This window comes from Alternaria arbusti (assembly GCF_024043155.1).
Source record: "Alternaria arbusti strain BMP 1465 chromosome Unknown scaffold_3, whole genome shotgun sequence".
Classification (NCBI taxonomy): Eukaryota; Fungi; Ascomycota; class Dothideomycetes; order Pleosporales; family Pleosporaceae; genus Alternaria; species Alternaria arbusti.
This window is the reverse complement of record NW_026249943.1, coordinates 1,209,564-1,226,351: the sequence shown is the minus strand read 5'-3', so window position 1 is coordinate 1,226,351 and position 16,788 is coordinate 1,209,564. Positions and strand designations below refer to the sequence as shown.

Sequence of the window (16,788 nt, the reverse complement as noted above, 5' to 3'; positions counted from 1 at the left end):
GCTGAGATCGACTTTCCGCGCGACGACCTGGGATGGCCTGTTGATCCCTCAGCGCAGATCGACATATACTCTGGTATCGTACTGCCTATCGATTGGGATACGACGCCCTTTAGTTATCCGTCGCTGACATCGTCTGAGTTGGTATGAGGGCGTCTGTCTGCTTGAGAATGGCAATCCCCACTCAAATGGTATCAATTAGTGATTAGCTCGTGTTGTGGAACACGTTCAGGATCAGCGCTGATCTGCACAACAAAGTGTGATGTGATGCAATCGCGTCTCCAAGTCCTGTTGGAGCAATTGTTTGGTCAGACAGGACTAATCGCATTGCCTAAGCGATGCATGACAGCGGACTAACGCGACGAACATGTCAAACCACACCGGATGCCTGTCCCCACCACTTCTCTCAAAAGGGCACGCGAGCACCCCCATCCTTTGTCTGATATCTCCCCCAACCTTGGAACATTGGCAGACAATAGGCCACAGCGACGCGTGTGGTTCGTTATCAGTTGTCCAGCAGTCGTATCTGTGTTACTGGCAGGGTAGCCGTCAACGTCATACCACAAACCGTTAGCTCGGTGCTCCATTGGCTCCAGCCCCCCGCCATGGATCTGCCCGCGGGCGACATGTTCAGAGTGGGCCCCTTGCAGACTCGTCCGATGTCGAAGCCGTAGGCCGTCGACGAATTTAAAGCATGAGCATTTCCCTTCCGTGGCAAAGTCGTGGAGTTGCTACGTGATGACGGATCAGTATTTCGGCCGGATGCATTAAGAACGCGACGCTCGCTGCTCTTTTCTTCACCACCCCTTCCTGACGCATTTGCCGCAATCTTGCGTTTTTAACGCGACAACCGTTTTTCCTCACGTGGAGTCATCGATCATCATTGTTGCTTAATTCTCCGAGCCACTATTAGGCGAGGACGCCTGACGATACCATGAGCGACATCGAGAAACAGTACGACCCGGCTGTGCCTGATGCCGCGAAGGAGAGCGATGAGATTGGCAGGCAGCTAGAAGGCATTGACCCCGTTTTGGAAGCGAAGATTGTGCGCAAGCTGGATCTTTTCGTCATTCCGGTGGTAATGCTGTTGTACTTGCTCAGTTTTCTGGACAGGTGAGTTTGGATCTTTTTAATTAATGCGCCGTCTATCCGGGCTGGATGCAATTGGGAGTCTGCAGCAGTTTGCACGAGGAACTTGCTTACGCGATTGCAGGGTCAACATCGGTAATGCCCGTCTATATGGTCTACAAGAAGATCTAAATATGGGAGATTCTCAATTCCAGACAGCCGTCTCTATTCTGTTCGTCACGTACATCCTGTCCGAGGTACCATCGAATCTGGTGCTGAAGAAACTTACGCCCTCGCGATGGATAGCCTTTATCACTGTCGCATGGGGTATCATCGCGACCTTGACCGGTATCGTGCAGAGCTACGGCGGTCTAATTGCATGCCGTCTTCTTCTTGGCGCCGTGGAAGGAGGGTTGTTCCCCGGAATGGCCATTTACTTGACATTCTTCTACACCAAGCGCGAACTTGCTCTACGCATCGGATACCTCTTCGTCTCTGCTGCCCTGGCCGGAGCATGCGGCGGACTACTTGCGTACGCTATTGGACATATGGATGGTACGGCTGGCCTACGCGGATGGCGCTGGATCATGATCATCGAGGGTATTCCTACCTTCGTCCTGGGTATCGCGACCTGGTTCATCCTGCCGGACACCCCGGAAACTGCCTACTTCTTCACCGCTGAAGAGAAGGCTTTCGCCGCCGCTCGCCTCAAGCGCCAGACAGGGTACACCAAGAAAGCAGCGGAATTTCACTGGGAGGATGTAAGGAAGTGCGTCAAGGACTGGAAAGTCTGGGTATTCTGCTTTGCGCAATTCGGAAGCGATACCATGCTTTACGGCTACTCTACCTTCCTGCCGACAATTATCAGGTCAATCAACACTACCGCCAGCAGCGCGATGGTGCAGGTCCTTACGATTCCGTGTTATGCACTAGGTGCAATCACCTACTTGGTTGTAGCGCGTTTCTCCGATAAACAGCAAAAGCGTGGGTTTTATAGCATCTTGCTCGGTGTGGTGAGTATCGTCGGATACGCCATGCTGATCAGCGACGCCAGCTCTGGCGTGCATTACGCTGGCTGCTTCCTTGTCGCAATGGGCTTGTATGTGTGCGTTGGTCTACCATTAGCTTGGCTACCTACAAACTTGCCGCGATATGGAAAGAGAACCACTGCGACAGGGTTGCAGTTGAGCATCGGTAATTGTGCGGGTATCATGAGTGCTTTTGTAAGTTTATTCGTAATCACTAGGCTCCACGTGGAAACACTGCTAACGGATCGCTAGATCTATCCCACGGCTGATCGCCCCCGCTTCGTCAAGGGCCACGGTATCACTATGGCCATGGTGGCTTTTGCTTGTATATGCTACGCTGTCATGTGGTTCCATCTTGGGCGCATCAACTCGAGACGTGAGAAGGGTGAGGAAGAGCATCTCATTGAAGGGATGAGTGATGAGGATGTTGCAGAGATGGGCGATGACAGCCCGAGATTCAGATACACGATCTAAAGGAAGTACGGCACTGAAGTTATGAGCAAATGCTAGCCGTCAGTGATGATACTCTCGTTTCATTATCAATTATATGCCCTTGCTCTGACCTGCGATATGCGTGCAAACTAGCCAGCAAAAGCCTCAAGCTGCAGCAATATACAACAGTTCCTTTTCTATGCAGTAGCCTATTAACACAGTGCATCCTAAAGGGCTCGCACAATCCTTTCTTTGACAAGTATCAGTAGCGTTTGCTGACACATTCCCCTCTAGCCTTTATACCACCGCTGTTGCTGGTACCCTTGGTTGTCTCCATGTTATCTTTTATGCTGTAGGTCTCTGGATGTGCCAGCCAAGGAAGCTCGACCCTGTCTTTCTCCTCATCTGGGCCAGCCCGCACTTTTAGCACAGCCTTAAGTAGGTCATTCGTGAATTCGGTCCCCAGATCCTCATTCATGTCATCGGCCGCCCAATCAGAGCAGCCGTACCACACCCAGAAGTCGACCAACAATTTGCGAAGAGGCGAGTGTTTTGTCGTGCGCTCGTAGGCCAACTTAACGGTAAGGTCGCTGAGGAAGTTATCCTCTTGCTTTACACACTCAATCAAACATTTCAGGACTGAGTTCTGAAATGTGGTATCCATGAGCTTCTCGCCAAGTATGTACGACTGAATCAGTGAATGAAAATTCACCTTCTCGTGTTTGCGAACTTCCGCATCCGAGTCACTGGAGGACATGGTCTCGACAGCGATTTTCCCATTGTACAACCATTGTACATACAAATAGAAGATATCCGGACGCTCGTCAGAAAGATCTATAGGGCGCGGTGTTGGAGCAGTCCATTCTGGCTTCGTTGCATTTCGGAAGAAAGCGGACGTCTTGCAGAGAACACCTTTGTGGATGTGAAAGATGCGCTCCTCGGAAACGTCTGAGTCGGTATCGCTGTCGTCACTTTCGTTGCTGTGCTCGGGCTTGTCGCAATTTTCGCCTGCTACGTTCGGTTCGACAGGGTCGTCACCACCCCCAACCTTGACAATGAGTATCTCGCTACCTACACTATACCTCATTAGAATTGCTCCAAAACAAACCCATTTGTATGTTGAACCTACTCAAGGAGATCACGAGAATCAGCACTGCCCTGAGGCAGAAGCTTTCGGCGCTTCGCTGGTTGCTCGTTTGGGGGCGCCATGGTTGACGAGCCTAGCTTCTGGTAGTCGATTGGAGGCGTAACAAATGCGAGGTGTTGGGTTCTACGGTAAGTGACAACTTGAGGTGAGAGCGCACCGGCGCTAATCAGGTTCTGGGATTAGCGTTGCGCATTTGTACGTAGTGAAGGGCTGCGTTGTAGCTGCTCCTTGGGCAAGCGATTACGGCCGGACCGGGACCAGGGTACTCGTGGTGATTCATCCGTGCACTGAATGGAAATAAGTCGGTGTAATTTTGCGCAGTTCTACCCGTAGGCTACAAGATGTGAGGCGATGGTGATATCTAGGTACCGGAGAATAATATGAATCTAGTAGCAGCCTGCCACCGGTGTGTGTCGATATCTCGCTATGCAGTAACGCTCTTCTTGCCATCAGGAATTTTGATGTAATACGCTCCTTGGGTTTGAGGATCAGTCCATGGCCTCATGTGCCTATTTTTGCCAAACCATCCAGGATGTGTGCGCTTCGCCAGCAAAGCAGCCAGCAACTCCTGGGTAAATTCTTTGCCCGCATCTTCAATGATATCAGAAACGTCCCAAGTTTCATCCGCTGTCCAAATCCAGAAATCCAAAAGCAGCTTTCGCATCGGATCACCGGCCATAGTGCCTTTGTACGCTTTCTGAATCGCGTAGGTTCCACGATCGAAGCGGAGTCCCGTAGTTATGCAGTCTATGGAAACCTTCATGACAGAATTCTGGTAAGTTGGATCCATGATCCTACCCCCTAAGGGGTACTGGTCTATGAGATCGTCCAAAGGGGGATATGAACCGTTTGAGTCATTTTGCTAAGGATCTGGGTTGTAGCTTATCGCGATTCTGCCACTGTATAACCATTGTACATAACATTTAAAATCCTCTCCGTTTTCCGTGGTAAGATCGATAGGTTTTCGAGGTCGGCCCCGCCATACCTGCTTTGTAGCGGCCTGGAAGAATGCGGACGTTTTACACAAAACGTTCTTATGCACGTGGAACATATCTTCGTTCTTCTTGGCTTCCGTATCACTTGCCGAGTCAACCTTTCCAGTGGCATTGTCTGCTTTATCGGTCTTGGGGATTTTGCAGAAGAAATCATCTATTTTGCTCTGACATGGATCAACCTGTGCGGGAGGCTGAATGTAGTCGTAAATAAAGTGTCCAAGCCTCACTTGAACGACTTCGCTAGTTAGACTATCCATAATTAGTATATTCTCATAAGCACAAGCGTCAAGGAGCTCGTACTCTGGTAGTTTGCTCAGGGTAAACACGGTCTTTGGTAGCGTCAGACGTGCAGCATCATTTAATCGTTTTTGAGTAGCCATATTGCCGAATAGAAATTCGAGAAGGCACCAGATGAAGATACCGACATGGAGGGGATGACTTTGATGTTGCAATATGTTGCGGTGAGATGCAACAAGTGGACGAAAAGTGCTGCAGACAAACGATTCCCACTCTAACCTGTGTCGGCTAGACCATCCCGCGGTTTGACGCGTCCGCGACGCGTGAGATGAAGCCATCTCCAACCGACTGCAACGCTTTTCATCTGTTGTATCACTACGTATGCTTGTCAAAACCCGATAGAAGAAGTTATCAAGAATGATGATCAATATCAGTCATTACACTGCTAGATCGATTGGGAAGCGCTCGTTTCAACTATCACGGCTCAAACGGCATACCCTAGGTATGCACTGCAACAATCGGTTTTTCTCGGCGGAACCAAGGTGATGAATTTATCTCAGGATGAACGGCCGTTCGAGAGTCATGTGCCAAGATCATATTTCCAAAGTTGCGCGAAAAGCTGAGAGACATAGAAAACAGGACAAGCTCGCGGCTTCGATACACCGCCCATGCGGCTGATAAACATATGGTCAATTTACCAATTGAATCACCAATATTCCGTATTGGCATCGACGACTAGACCATGGATAACTGGCACAAGCTTAGAAGGAGGGTATGATAGTATTCCTCTTCTACGCAGCACCCTTCTGAAACCACTTCAATCCCGCCACTTCCCAATACGCCTCCACAAAGGCTTGGGGATTATTGCGTACATACTCATTGCAAGTAGCAACACCGGTCTTTTTGGCACAAGACTTATCCCACTCGGCGCCAGCCCATTCGCCGCAAAAGGCGGTGTTAAAGATTATCTGAAGATCTTTGAAGCGCTCAGAGAAGTCACAGCCAGCACCGCCGAAGTGCGCTATAGGAGTGCCCCAGGTTGATGGATCAGGAGCCGTGGTGTTCGAAGAGAAGTTATCCGTGAAGCCCGGGGAGTCGCGGGGGAAGAACCAAACTGAGATGCTGGTGGCGGCCCATTCAATGGCATAGACACCACCCTGCGCTTTGTTGAATTCGGTACCATAAGATGGGAGAGGCGCGGCGCCAGTATTGTCGGAACTACCGCTACCGCCGCCACTTTGGATACCAGGCATGGTGTCAGGAGCGTGGATAGAGCATCCGACGTTCTTCTCTTGGCCAGGTGCGGCGACGTCGCAGTCGTCGGTACTCATAAGACCAGTAAATGGCGCATTGTTATCACCACCTACAGCACCCAATCCTCCTCCAGCCGCAGTCGAGTTATCAACAACACAGCCCTTGGTTGTGTGCAAAGTAACAGAGTTGCTTTCGTAGTCGTTAACACCCTCGAGGATATCGACTTCCCCGCCATTCGGCCATTGCACTGAAGACGATAAGAGCCAAAATGCTGGCCAAGTGCCACATTCCGACGAAGGCATATGGCGGATGTCTGCGATGAGTAGTCCATGATTCCAGTTCTTTTTGCTTTCAAGGCGAACAGAAGCGCGGCCAGTAGGGTCTTTAGTGGTATAGTCTACACCCATGAACACGGACTTTGTGTCCTCAAGGTAGCCTATTAGGCCCTGCTTGGTCGCATCTTCCTGATTCTGATAATTGACAAAGCCTTTGGTTGGGTCGGTTTCGTTGAAGAAGTCAAAGGCGGAGAAGAAGTTCTTGTAGCTAAGATCGTCTGTTAGCGTGTACTGCCTGCTGTCGTTAGCATGGTCTCCGTGCGCATCTCCTAGGATGGCCAGAGCCGCCAGGGTCGTAGTAAACGATAATTTCGTGCGCATATTTGTACCTGTGTTTGTTCGGCAAATGTTTCTGGTAACGATGAAAAGTGTGTGAGAGAGAGAAAATGACTTTGTTCTATAGGTCAATTGTATTGACCATAACACAGCGATGCGACATTGTGGGAAGGTTGGCGTAATCCGGAAAGGACTGGTTATACCAAGTCGGAAGGTGGAAGGTGCGCCAGCACAATGCCACGCTGTTGCTATTGAGTTCACGGCTGCACAATAACCTAGCGCTTATCCAAATTCTTGATGCTTCTTTATTGCGCTGTAAGCCAACAATAGCATGGTGTTGTGAAGGTGAATGTGCCACGAGAATGATGGTTGATGTGGTGTTGAGAGAGCATTCCAGAGGGTAAGGCAAGAGAATTGCCTTTGGTTGGGCTTACCACCTTCACACATCGACATCACTCAAATGCAGGGACGATGATTAGCAAGACCATCATCATCCTCCAAGTGTTACCAAACATAAAAGATATGAACATGAGAAGCAGTGGGAACGGAGTAGGACGATTATCAATCTAAATAAACTTGTGTGATGTCCGAATAGTATACAGCGAGATGAGTCTCTCTTGGATTGATCGCCCAAAATCTGTCGGATCATCTCATTTACTCGTTTTCTTGTTTCAGGGGTCCTGATTGAATACGTGTGATGTGAGCTTTGGAAGTCGTGAATGCGTCTGCTCTGCGTGGTTGCAGTAACGTTGAAGGGGATTGATTGGATGTATTCAACCAAGGCATCCCACTAGGGACCACCAAAAGCCGATCTTGCCGGCGCTCAGCGACGCTCCTGTGTAATGTACTTGTCGAACAGGTTTGGCATGTTTTCGGCAATCGTGGTGTTGTCACCATATGCGAGTCTATGGGAAGATGCAGTTAGTGTATCATATCCAGGGTCATGTCCGGTGTCTAGAAATTCTCTTACATGATCTTCACGGTTTCGTCCTCAACATCCGTAAGCATGTATGTTGTGCCATCCTTCAGCGTCAAAAGGTCAGGCTTCCAGATGCAGTCTTCGCTGTTGAAAACAGTGTCTTCCGACCTCTTCTTATTGGCAAAACTGTATCCAGCACCCGTGTACTTCAGGTTGTTTACGGCTGCGCCATGGCACACCGTGCTTGCGCCATTCGAGTTCCAGGCGTGAACTAACGTTTTGCAGTATCCATCTTTGTGAGTTCGAGTTTCCAGATTCCAGTCTGTGGGAATAGCGTTGAACGACCAAGCCCAGGATGTACCGCCAAGGCCATAGCACTTGTTGGGGTTGGCGTTCACATACGTGTGGGTAACCCCTTTGCAGTGTGACTCGCCGTGCGATTTGATATCGACAGCTGACACTGCAGCAGCGAGGGCCAGGATGGTGTTGAAGTGTTGCATATTAAGAAAGCGAGGAGAGCAATTATATCGTAGGGTTTGATGGAGCTGAGGTTCATGAACGACTGATCGATGGTGCGAAGAGGGTGCTCACAGCTCACACGTTTATACTTGTTTTCTCCATGCCTATATATACGTGAGATGGTGCATATGCGTGCTCTGTCACCCGGCCTGGCCGATGTAGGATTCGGAGCTCTACATGGCGGTCGATAGAAAGCGGTTTGGCTTCATGCAGTGCAAGCATGGTAATTTACAACACGATATTGAAGCGAGAGGATGTCGTTCCTTCGTGTCTGGACTACTGCGCACACGGAAGGTAAGCGAAGCAAAGGTAGTTCGCTTAGAGCCTGAATTCTTAAACTTTCGCGGAAGCTGCTCATTAGGCACGCTTCGCGCCAGGACCACATATAGGCCCACTGTTATGGGGTCCAACTGCTATACTTCTCACCAGCGCTTGCTAATGCTACTCAAGGGAGTGACAAAGCTTTCCTTGACTTTGTATACCCACTGCTGGATAAGATTCCAAATCTAAGTAATGTTGACCGTAAAATATGGCCGGGGCGTCAAGGGCGTGGGCAACCAGCGTAGTCAGTCTCCTCGCCATGATGTACATCGATCCAGTACGACCAACGAGAAGCCCTTCGACTCAAAGTAGACAGACGAGACCATGGAGAAGGACAGCGACCTATGGGTTGAGACCGTCGCATGTATTCGGCGGACGCACGAGTTATCTAGCATATATGGCAGGGATGACGGCAAAACGCAGGGAAAGCGGATCCGTACCACCTCACCGGAAATCAGGCCCGCCGGTTGAGAAGATCAAAGGACTCGTAGGTAAGCGTAACGAAGAAGATTGGTTGTAAGAGTTTGATACAGACGAAGGAGCGGCGCAGAGCGGCTAGATGACGCCGGAGCAGGGGTATAACACGGCCACGTATTACAGTCGATGGCGTTGTGGAACCACATGTTGGGAGGCAGCAACTACAAGAGCGCTTTCATCGATGATCTTGTCGTATTGAGGATTAGCACGGACAGCGATTGCTTGAACCCGTGATTATCCTTGCTAGAAGGGTAAGTGTCTTTACTTCAGCATCGGCGGTCATGGCACGAATGCGTGACAGTTCCGGGAATTAATATAATGGCGAAAGCCATGTCTTTGACCGGTGACTTATGTCTTGACTAACTACGATGAATTAGTGAGCTATATCTTAATGTACCCAAGGATCACTAACGAGTCCCCCTCGCCCGCCGTCAGGTCATACTGCCAAACTCTCCCCTCCATCCTTCTTGCTTTTCGGTACGATCTTCAGACTGAAATCCACGTGTGGTACTCCTTGATGTATGCTACTGGTGCTCACGATGTCAATATCGCCGCAGACGTACTTCTCCACGTTGTACTCTGTAAGCCCACCACTCACTTCAACGAGGAACTGCTTCCTGTCGTCAGTACCCCGTCCCCACTTATCCTTCAAGTCTTTAGCAGCAACCTGGACACCTTCTGGGGTGAAGTTGTCTAACATGACGATGTCAGCGCCAGCGGCAATCGCCTCGTCAGCTTCATCAAACGATTGGCATTCAACTTCGACTTTGATTGCGAAGCCACCAGCTGCTTTGGCCGCTCTTACAGCATTGGTGATGCTCCCTGCGGCAACGATGTGGTTGTCTTTCAGCATTGTCATTGCACTAAGATCAACTCGATGCGCGTCCACGCCCCCCACCAGCATGCCGTACTTCTCTACAAGTCGAAAACCTGGTGTAGTCTTCCTGGTACCAGCAAGAATGTTTGGGTAACCAGCTCCTCGTAAAAGAGCAAGTAGGCGATTTGACTTGGTCGCGATGCCGGAGCAGCGAGCGAGGGTGTTGAGAGCCACGCGCTCGCCGAGGAGGAGGTGACGGACCGGGCCGCGCACAGTAGCGCAGTGGGTGATGGGTTGGAATGAAGCACCTTCTTTGACGTGCCACTCTACGCTAGTAATCGTCAATATTAAGCTTGATCATGTAATCTGGTGAGATGAACGCACGTGCAACCTAGTTGTCGGAACACTTCATCGAAGAACGGGACGCCTGCTACTATGCCCTGTCAATGTTAGTCGGCACTTACAGTAGTCGGAACACTCACTTCACTCTTTCCGAGCAGCTTCGCTTCTGACAGCTCCTCGCCCACTACGAAACCACCATAATCGAAACTTGGTGTGTCCTCTTCCAGCCATTCCGAGACTAATCGCTTGTATGTTTGTGGTAGGAGGTGGGCTACAGCGCCATGAGCAGGAGCACCTTCGACTTTGGCCATGTTGGTTATCAAGTAAGACGCGTCGTGATTTGAGTGGAATGTGACCTGGGGTGTGAAGTCTCGAAGTCAAGCGGTTGTGGAGGTGGCGTGGTGAGTTCATCGGAATCTCCGTCGGAACTTATCGATTATAGCCGGCAACACCCGCGCATCGGAACGCGGCTGGGAACCCAACCTTGGAAGCTTGCGAGGCTTCCTACACAACCCGCAGGTCGTCTACACTGATGTAGCTCAGCATGGAGCAGACATGCCATATATTCACATGCCCCCCCCCCCCGACCATGTTCATTCCGCCGCGTCTTCGGATCAGCTGTTCTGAACGCGTCCAACAGCTTCCTCTCCGCCCCGTTCTCCTCGCATCGATACCATTCATAACATTTCGCCGAAGACTGTGTCACGCATAGCGCCCTCGTCGCACATATCTCGTATACGGAAGTCGCTCCAGCACCTCGCGCATAGACCGATCTCTAGTCCACGCCTCGGGTGCCGACAACCCATCGCCAATTAGCGACCGCGATCTCGTCGAGCCCTCGCACAACGGATAGTCACAAGTCGAGATGTCGGTCGCAGCACTCATGACGATAAGGTTCGTTTTTTCGGGAGCTCTATGTCCATCGTCGACAAGGCTAGCACCAGAAGAGGGGTGCTGTCTATGGAGCCTTCGCCGGGCACGAGTAATGCCGCGTGCAATCTATAAGGCGATGGGGCTAGACATTCTTCTCACAGCCTGGTATTGGAATTCTCCAGATATCTTCCAAGGGAGCGTAGGTGACGTAGACTTGACTGACAGGTACGGTGATGTCTGCCATACAGGGTGCTGTGATGCTTGGGACGAGCTGAAGAGACCAGGGAGAACTATACGCTGGGCTTATGTGACTACAACTTGGACTATAGGCTACTCCCATACCCGTAAAAGCGCTTCACTAGGTCATCACGTTGGCATGCATTGGACGCAACGCGAGATTTGAGTACGTTGTATTTCAGCGATGCTACGACTTTCATAACGAACCTGTGAGCGTAGACCACCGCATAGAGGGCGGTGTCATCGTATGCGTATACTAGTTTGATACCAATCCAGAAATCGAATTATGTGTTTTCTTGCTCTCTGTGTTGTTCATGATGGTTCGATGATAGTGAAGTTAACTACTGAGAGCACCCAGTCTTCTGAACCTCCCTTCATCGCTCGCTGTCGCCACTATGGGCACCACTCTCCTCGCCTTTTACTATCGATGGTACTTCCGCACCGTTCATGATATCGCCGAGTCGGACATTCTTTCGAGATGTTCGTTGGACGCAGCGCTTGCACTTCTCGTCGACTGTGATGCTCTTCGCCTCGTTGATTGTGCACTCGATGCCAGAGTGCTCGTGAGTGGTCGTAGACTTTAGGTGTCCGCAGTAGAAGTATACGCGATATGTTGTGCACATCCTGGGCTAGCGTGATAAAGGGGAGCAGACAAGTAGATTGGGTGTTTGGCGATGACAGGATGCAGGTAGTGGACGGCGTTTTCTGGGGAAAACAGGAATCGTGTGCCGAATGTAATGATTTTGTAATTAGTTGCCTTTGTGAAGCATTTACCAATGTGACACATTTTGGCCAATGTGCCGATTTGGCTCACATGGCAAGGTTGAAGCTGTTGAAGACTCTCTGAGTGACACGTCGTTGATCATTCCAAGGTTGTAGCGTAGATGCGCAAAATCTATACGAGAGTCGTGTCCGTCACCCATATCTTAATCGCAGACTGAGATCGCCGGATACCGCTACCCCAAAATCATATTGTCCGTCATGTGTACCAATCTCATAATTACGTACGACTGTGGCCACCAGAGCAAGAGCAACCTCCCCTGTGGGGAGAGGAGTTGCAAAAAGACTGCAGACCATAGTAGGAGAAGTCAGTACGACTGCAGACCCTGTGTAACGGAACTCATCAATCGCTTCCGTCGCGAACGTAACGAAGAGAAACAGAAGGCTCGAGATGCTGGGAATGTATCTGCTAAGATGCTCCAGCAACGGAAAGCGGAGCGTGAACAGGACTTAAAGGTAGCAACAGCGGACATCTGTGTTCACGTCGATCTAGAGACAACATTCGCTTGCGGGCATCAAGATCTAACGACATGGTCCCGTGCCACTGCCAAAACCGCAGAAGCTGCCAATCACCGATCTGTTTGGAGAAAGCTCGAGAACGACAGGGACGAAAACTGCGGAGAATGTCTAGATCAAGAGGAAGCTAATCGCGATGAAGCGTTCGTGCGATTAACTAGATCTCACGCTGCTGAGACAGACACAGTGCATGAGTCGAGGGAACGGGTGGACGCGCTAGAAGAAGAGAGAGATGAGCTTGCAGATAGCCTGGATTTGGTTGAAGATGAGGTTAAAGCACCTCTGGAAGAGCTACTGTCAGATGGTCAGCGCCATACCGAAGAAGTAGATGCTCAGCTTGACATCTTGGCGGTAGAGCAAGCTGAGTTCGTCCGACAAATGGACGACCAAAATATGGCATCGGAAATCGCTATTTTGGAGCTTCGAGAAGAGTTGCAAACAGCTCTCTCTGAGAACGGTGCGCAGAACTCTCGACCTGTATTCGATCACCACGAAGCTGATCGTTTTGGAGTCTAAGTTGCTGAAGGCGATGTCCAAGAGTGGTCACATGATCGAATAGCCGAAACCGAGGATGATCGCGGGAACAAACCCGCCCTTAAGACGACTGCCGTGTTCGATCAGCTACCGAGAAGAAAGCCGGGGCAGCCACCCAAGCCGCCAAAGCCCAGGCATCTATAGTATCATCAGCTTCGAAGGTGGATCTGGATGACGCGCCGGTAAGACCTAATGATATTAGAGACGTGATGAAGGAGTTGGTGGAGACGAAGGCGAGACGCCAAAGGTAGCGTTGCCGAGAAAGGACATCCGTTCCCGTATGCGACTGTGGAGTTTCATGGATTTGTGAGGGGAAGTGGCCCTTGACGCGATGATTTGTGGAGTCGTGGGTCGTTGATACAGCGCTTCGAGAAGTTGAGGCTCTGAAGATGAGGCTATGGAGATGATCGGCGCTTTGAATACTGTAATTGCGAATCCTTGTCGAATATGAAATGTTCGATCTTTTGTAGGTCAGTATGTATCTATGGAACTCGCAATATTGTGAAGCTCAGTATCTCAGCCACGTGGCGCGACAGCTTGGCAAGAGCGTCCTGTTCCCCGACGCCGGCGCCCGTCCTACTTCGCAGCACTGACAGCCATCTTCGGCCACCGAGTCGCGTCTTTCGACTTCCCAAAGCTTTTGCATTCTGCGTTGATGCAAGCCATAATTCGCAGCCACTATACGGCTAGATCGAACCGGAACAGTCCAGATACGAGACTGGCCCACTTTGATGGACCCTACCACACACTCCACTCGCTGAGAACCTCTAGAGGTTCTACTTGCGAGTACGCGTCGGTGGATTTCTGCGTTTTGTTGCTCAGAAAGGCACAAAAGAATCAAGAAAATCCACCGGACGACGAAGGATTCCGGCTAAATTGCGGGGATGTTATTGTTTGCATGAGCTGCAAAGGTACATCATGATCTGTGAAGGATGCCAGTTGCATCACTTTAGACCTCGGCGGCAAGGATACCCAGTTGTCTGGAATACTGTAGACCGTATGCAATCCTGCCGCGCTGATATGCAGCAGTCAATCGCCCACATTGTTGGTGCGGCAGCAAAACTCGTCCACGGTGGATAAATCTTCTGTCACACATTACGCCCGTAATCTGACCGCAATCCGCCGTTACCCCAGTTCAATCTATGAGGAGAAGAAATCCATAAATACAGTTTGTTAACACCATCAGGAAGTACTGTGAAGATGAATAGAACTGCCGAAACGCATCGCGAGCTGCTAGCAACCCCAAAGTTCTCGTCCCGCTTCGCCAAGCGTGGCGTTTCAAAATGACCACAATGAAAGCATCCGCCCGTCACCCTCGCGGGCTCCACGAGTCAACCCATGTCAGCCAAGAGAACGGCCCCGCAACACGCCAACCAAAGAGGAGGCCGTTGATAATTATGCGGCGTTATGTAGGGTTCTGTGTCGACTCGGTAAAATTTCCGCACCGACTTCGCTCCCTGTTCAATCAAGCCGCCAGCTGGAACGGGATAAGAGCGCGCGGTGGAGCGGACATCAAGCTAAACATGGTGCCGTATTGCCATCCTCTGAAGGCTGCGAAGTAACTGCCGATTCCCTCTTCCTGGCTTTCGACTTGCGACCCAAGACACAGACGTGCGACGAGTAAGCTTGTTCGGATACCGGGACGCATCGTACGTTCTTATATGGGCTGTGCTCTTCCCCAGATTCCTTTCCCCAGACTTTCGGAACTTGTGGGGCCACGACACAACGAAGAGATTTCGCCTCGCATCCTTTAGATCTCGAATTCGGCATCCTACTTGGAAAAGATGGCGCAAATAGGGATGGTATCGACGGGGACACACCCAAACCACCCAACCCCTGCTGAGCTGGAGAAGGGAGACAATGTGCTTTGTACGTTGTTTACTAATCTTGTCGCGAACATGTGCTAACGGATTTGCTAGTTGAGGAGGCCAATGGAAGCGACCGATCTACAGACGGCGAGTTTACCTGGACAGCTGAGGAAGAGAAGAAGGTTCGACGTAAACTGGACCGCGTGATTGTGCCGCTCACGACCTTTCTTTACCTGCTCTGTTTCCTCGATCGGTACGTATCATTTCACTCTGCGCAAAGCTGTTCGCTGACCATCTGGAAAGTGTCAATGTTGGAAACGCGCGTATCCAGGGTATGGGAGAAGAATTGGGTCTCAACACAGGTGTACGTTTCAACTGGGTTACCTCCATCTTCTACATTGTCTACATGTTCGTCGAAGTACCGAGCAACATCCTTCTCAAGAGACTTGGCCCGAAATACTACTTGCCACTTCTCGTCTGTGGATTTGGTTTCGTCTCACTATGCAGCGCCTTTGTGAGCAGCTTCGCAGGGCTGTTGGTTGCAAGGGCCTTCTTAGGTGTGTTTGAAGGTGGTGTGATGCCGTAAGTACCTTCTATCTTTGTTTATAGTGCATACTAACCATCAGTCTGTAGGGGATTGGCATTCTTCATCACCTGTTTCTACAAGCGCAACGAACTTTTGTTCCGCATCGGTATCTACGTTTCAGCGGCCTCAATGGCTGGAGCTTTTGGTGGGCTACTCGCTACTGCGTAGGTCCTTTCAAATTCTTGAGATTACATGGAAAACTAATTGCATTACAGTCTCGCTCGTATTCCACCATGGGGAGCTTCGACCATGATTCTCCACACATGGCGCAACATCTTCTTCTTTGAGGGACTTTTTACCGTCATTGTCGGCCTTGCTGCTCCCTTTCTTATGCCTCGTAGCCCAGAAGAATGCTGGTTCTTGAACGAGCGCGAACGAATGATTGCCACACAGAGACTGGTGCTGAAAGGAGGAGCTGATGAGAACGAAAAGACTGAAGTACACCACGTCAAGCGGGCCGTGATGAACATCACAAACTACTTCTGTGCCTTTGGTTTCTTCTTCATCAACATCACTGTACAGGGTATCTCACTCTTCATGGTAAGCCGATATCCTCCCCATAACCTATGGTTTACTAACATACATTACTAGCCCACTATCCTCAGGGATCTCGGATGGACGGCCACAAAGGCACAACTTTACTCAGTACCTCCCTATGTATGTGCTTGCTTGATCGCTATCGCAATAGCTTTCGCATCAGACAAGACGAACCGCCGTGGTGTTTACCTCGCTGTCTTTACGCTCCCGGCCATTGCGGGCTTCTCGATCATGCGATGGGCGACCGACCCTAACGTCCGATACGGCGGTATCTTCTTGATCACCATTGGTGCATTTCCCGGAGGTCCTGGTTTCCTTGCGTGGGCGGCGAACAATGCGGCCGGCCCTGCTATCCGCTCCGTCTCGACTGCTTACGTTGTCACACTGGGTACCGCTGGAGGTATTCTCGCGACTTGGTACGTCAGATCATGTGAAGAATCGAATCAGATCCTAGGCTAATACATTACAGGACCTACACAAGTGCTGACGCGCCACGATACCCAATCGGCCACACCATCAACTTGGTTGGTCAGTGTTGCGTCTGTATTCTCGCCATATTTGGTATCTGCTACTGCAAGTGGGAGAACAAGCAGCGTGATATGGGCAGGCGAGACCACCGCTTGGTCGGCAAGACCGCTGCTCAGATCAAGGATCTCGGATACAGACACCCTGAGTTCCGCTACATGCACTAGACGTGTGTGTTTACGATTCGATACGACCTCAACACTTCGTTCGTTTTTAGTTTGCTCGATG

General features: G+C 50.5%; 8 protein-coding genes across 8 annotated transcripts; 3 read left to right on the top strand and 5 right to left on the bottom strand.

The window, feature by feature from the left end:
- Positions 1-931: 931 nt before the first annotated feature.
- J4E86_003058 (uncharacterized protein) lies at positions 932-2,567 on the top strand (the record flags this gene model as incomplete). Its single annotated transcript, XM_051443614.1, has 3 exons — positions 932-1,110; positions 1,211-2,288; positions 2,346-2,567. 3 exons carry the CDS (start codon positions 932-934, stop codon positions 2,565-2,567), a joined length of 1,479 nt encoding a protein of 492 aa, XP_051305109.1.
- Positions 2,568-2,787: 220 nt separating this feature from the next.
- J4E86_003057 (uncharacterized protein) lies at positions 2,788-3,734 on the bottom strand (the record flags this gene model as incomplete). The annotated part of the gene is made up of 2 exons (XM_051443613.1): positions 2,788-3,601; positions 3,655-3,734. 2 exons carry the CDS (start codon positions 3,732-3,734, stop codon positions 2,788-2,790), a joined length of 894 nt encoding a protein of 297 aa, XP_051305108.1.
- A 362-nt stretch (positions 3,735-4,096) lies between these two features.
- J4E86_003056 (uncharacterized protein) lies at positions 4,097-5,047 on the bottom strand (the record flags this gene model as incomplete). Its single annotated transcript, XM_051443612.1, has 3 exons — positions 4,097-4,444; positions 4,658-4,916; positions 4,968-5,047. 3 exons carry the CDS (start codon positions 5,045-5,047, stop codon positions 4,097-4,099), a joined length of 687 nt encoding a protein of 228 aa, XP_051305107.1.
- Positions 5,048-5,695: 648 nt separating this feature from the next.
- Positions 5,696-6,814, bottom strand: J4E86_003055 (uncharacterized protein; the record flags this gene model as incomplete). Its single annotated transcript, XM_051443611.1, has 1 exon — positions 5,696-6,814. One exon carries the CDS (start codon positions 6,812-6,814, stop codon positions 5,696-5,698), a length of 1,119 nt encoding a protein of 372 aa, XP_051305106.1.
- Positions 6,815-7,592: 778 nt separating this feature from the next.
- J4E86_003054 (uncharacterized protein) lies at positions 7,593-8,188 on the bottom strand (the record flags this gene model as incomplete). Its single annotated transcript, XM_051443610.1, has 2 exons — positions 7,593-7,674; positions 7,740-8,188. The coding sequence occupies 2 exons, from the start codon at positions 8,186-8,188 to the stop codon at positions 7,593-7,595; spliced, it is 531 nt and encodes a 176-aa protein (XP_051305105.1).
- A 1,253-nt stretch (positions 8,189-9,441) lies between these two features.
- Positions 9,442-10,475, bottom strand: J4E86_003053 (uncharacterized protein; the record flags this gene model as incomplete). The annotated part of the gene is made up of 3 exons (XM_051443609.1): positions 9,442-10,153; positions 10,207-10,262; positions 10,305-10,475. 3 exons carry the CDS (start codon positions 10,473-10,475, stop codon positions 9,442-9,444), a joined length of 939 nt encoding a protein of 312 aa, XP_051305104.1.
- A 1,780-nt stretch (positions 10,476-12,255) lies between these two features.
- Positions 12,256-13,086, top strand: J4E86_003052 (uncharacterized protein; the record flags this gene model as incomplete). Its single annotated transcript, XM_051443608.1, has 1 exon — positions 12,256-13,086. The coding sequence occupies one exon, from the start codon at positions 12,256-12,258 to the stop codon at positions 13,084-13,086; it is 831 nt and encodes a 276-aa protein (XP_051305103.1).
- A 1,817-nt stretch (positions 13,087-14,903) lies between these two features.
- On the top strand, positions 14,904-16,727 carry J4E86_003051 (uncharacterized protein; the record flags this gene model as incomplete). Its single annotated transcript, XM_051443607.1, has 7 exons — positions 14,904-14,973; positions 15,024-15,165; positions 15,216-15,494; positions 15,546-15,662; positions 15,714-16,038; positions 16,090-16,451; positions 16,505-16,727. 7 exons carry the CDS (start codon positions 14,904-14,906, stop codon positions 16,725-16,727), a joined length of 1,518 nt encoding a protein of 505 aa, XP_051305102.1.
- Positions 16,728-16,788: the final 61 nt, after the last annotated feature.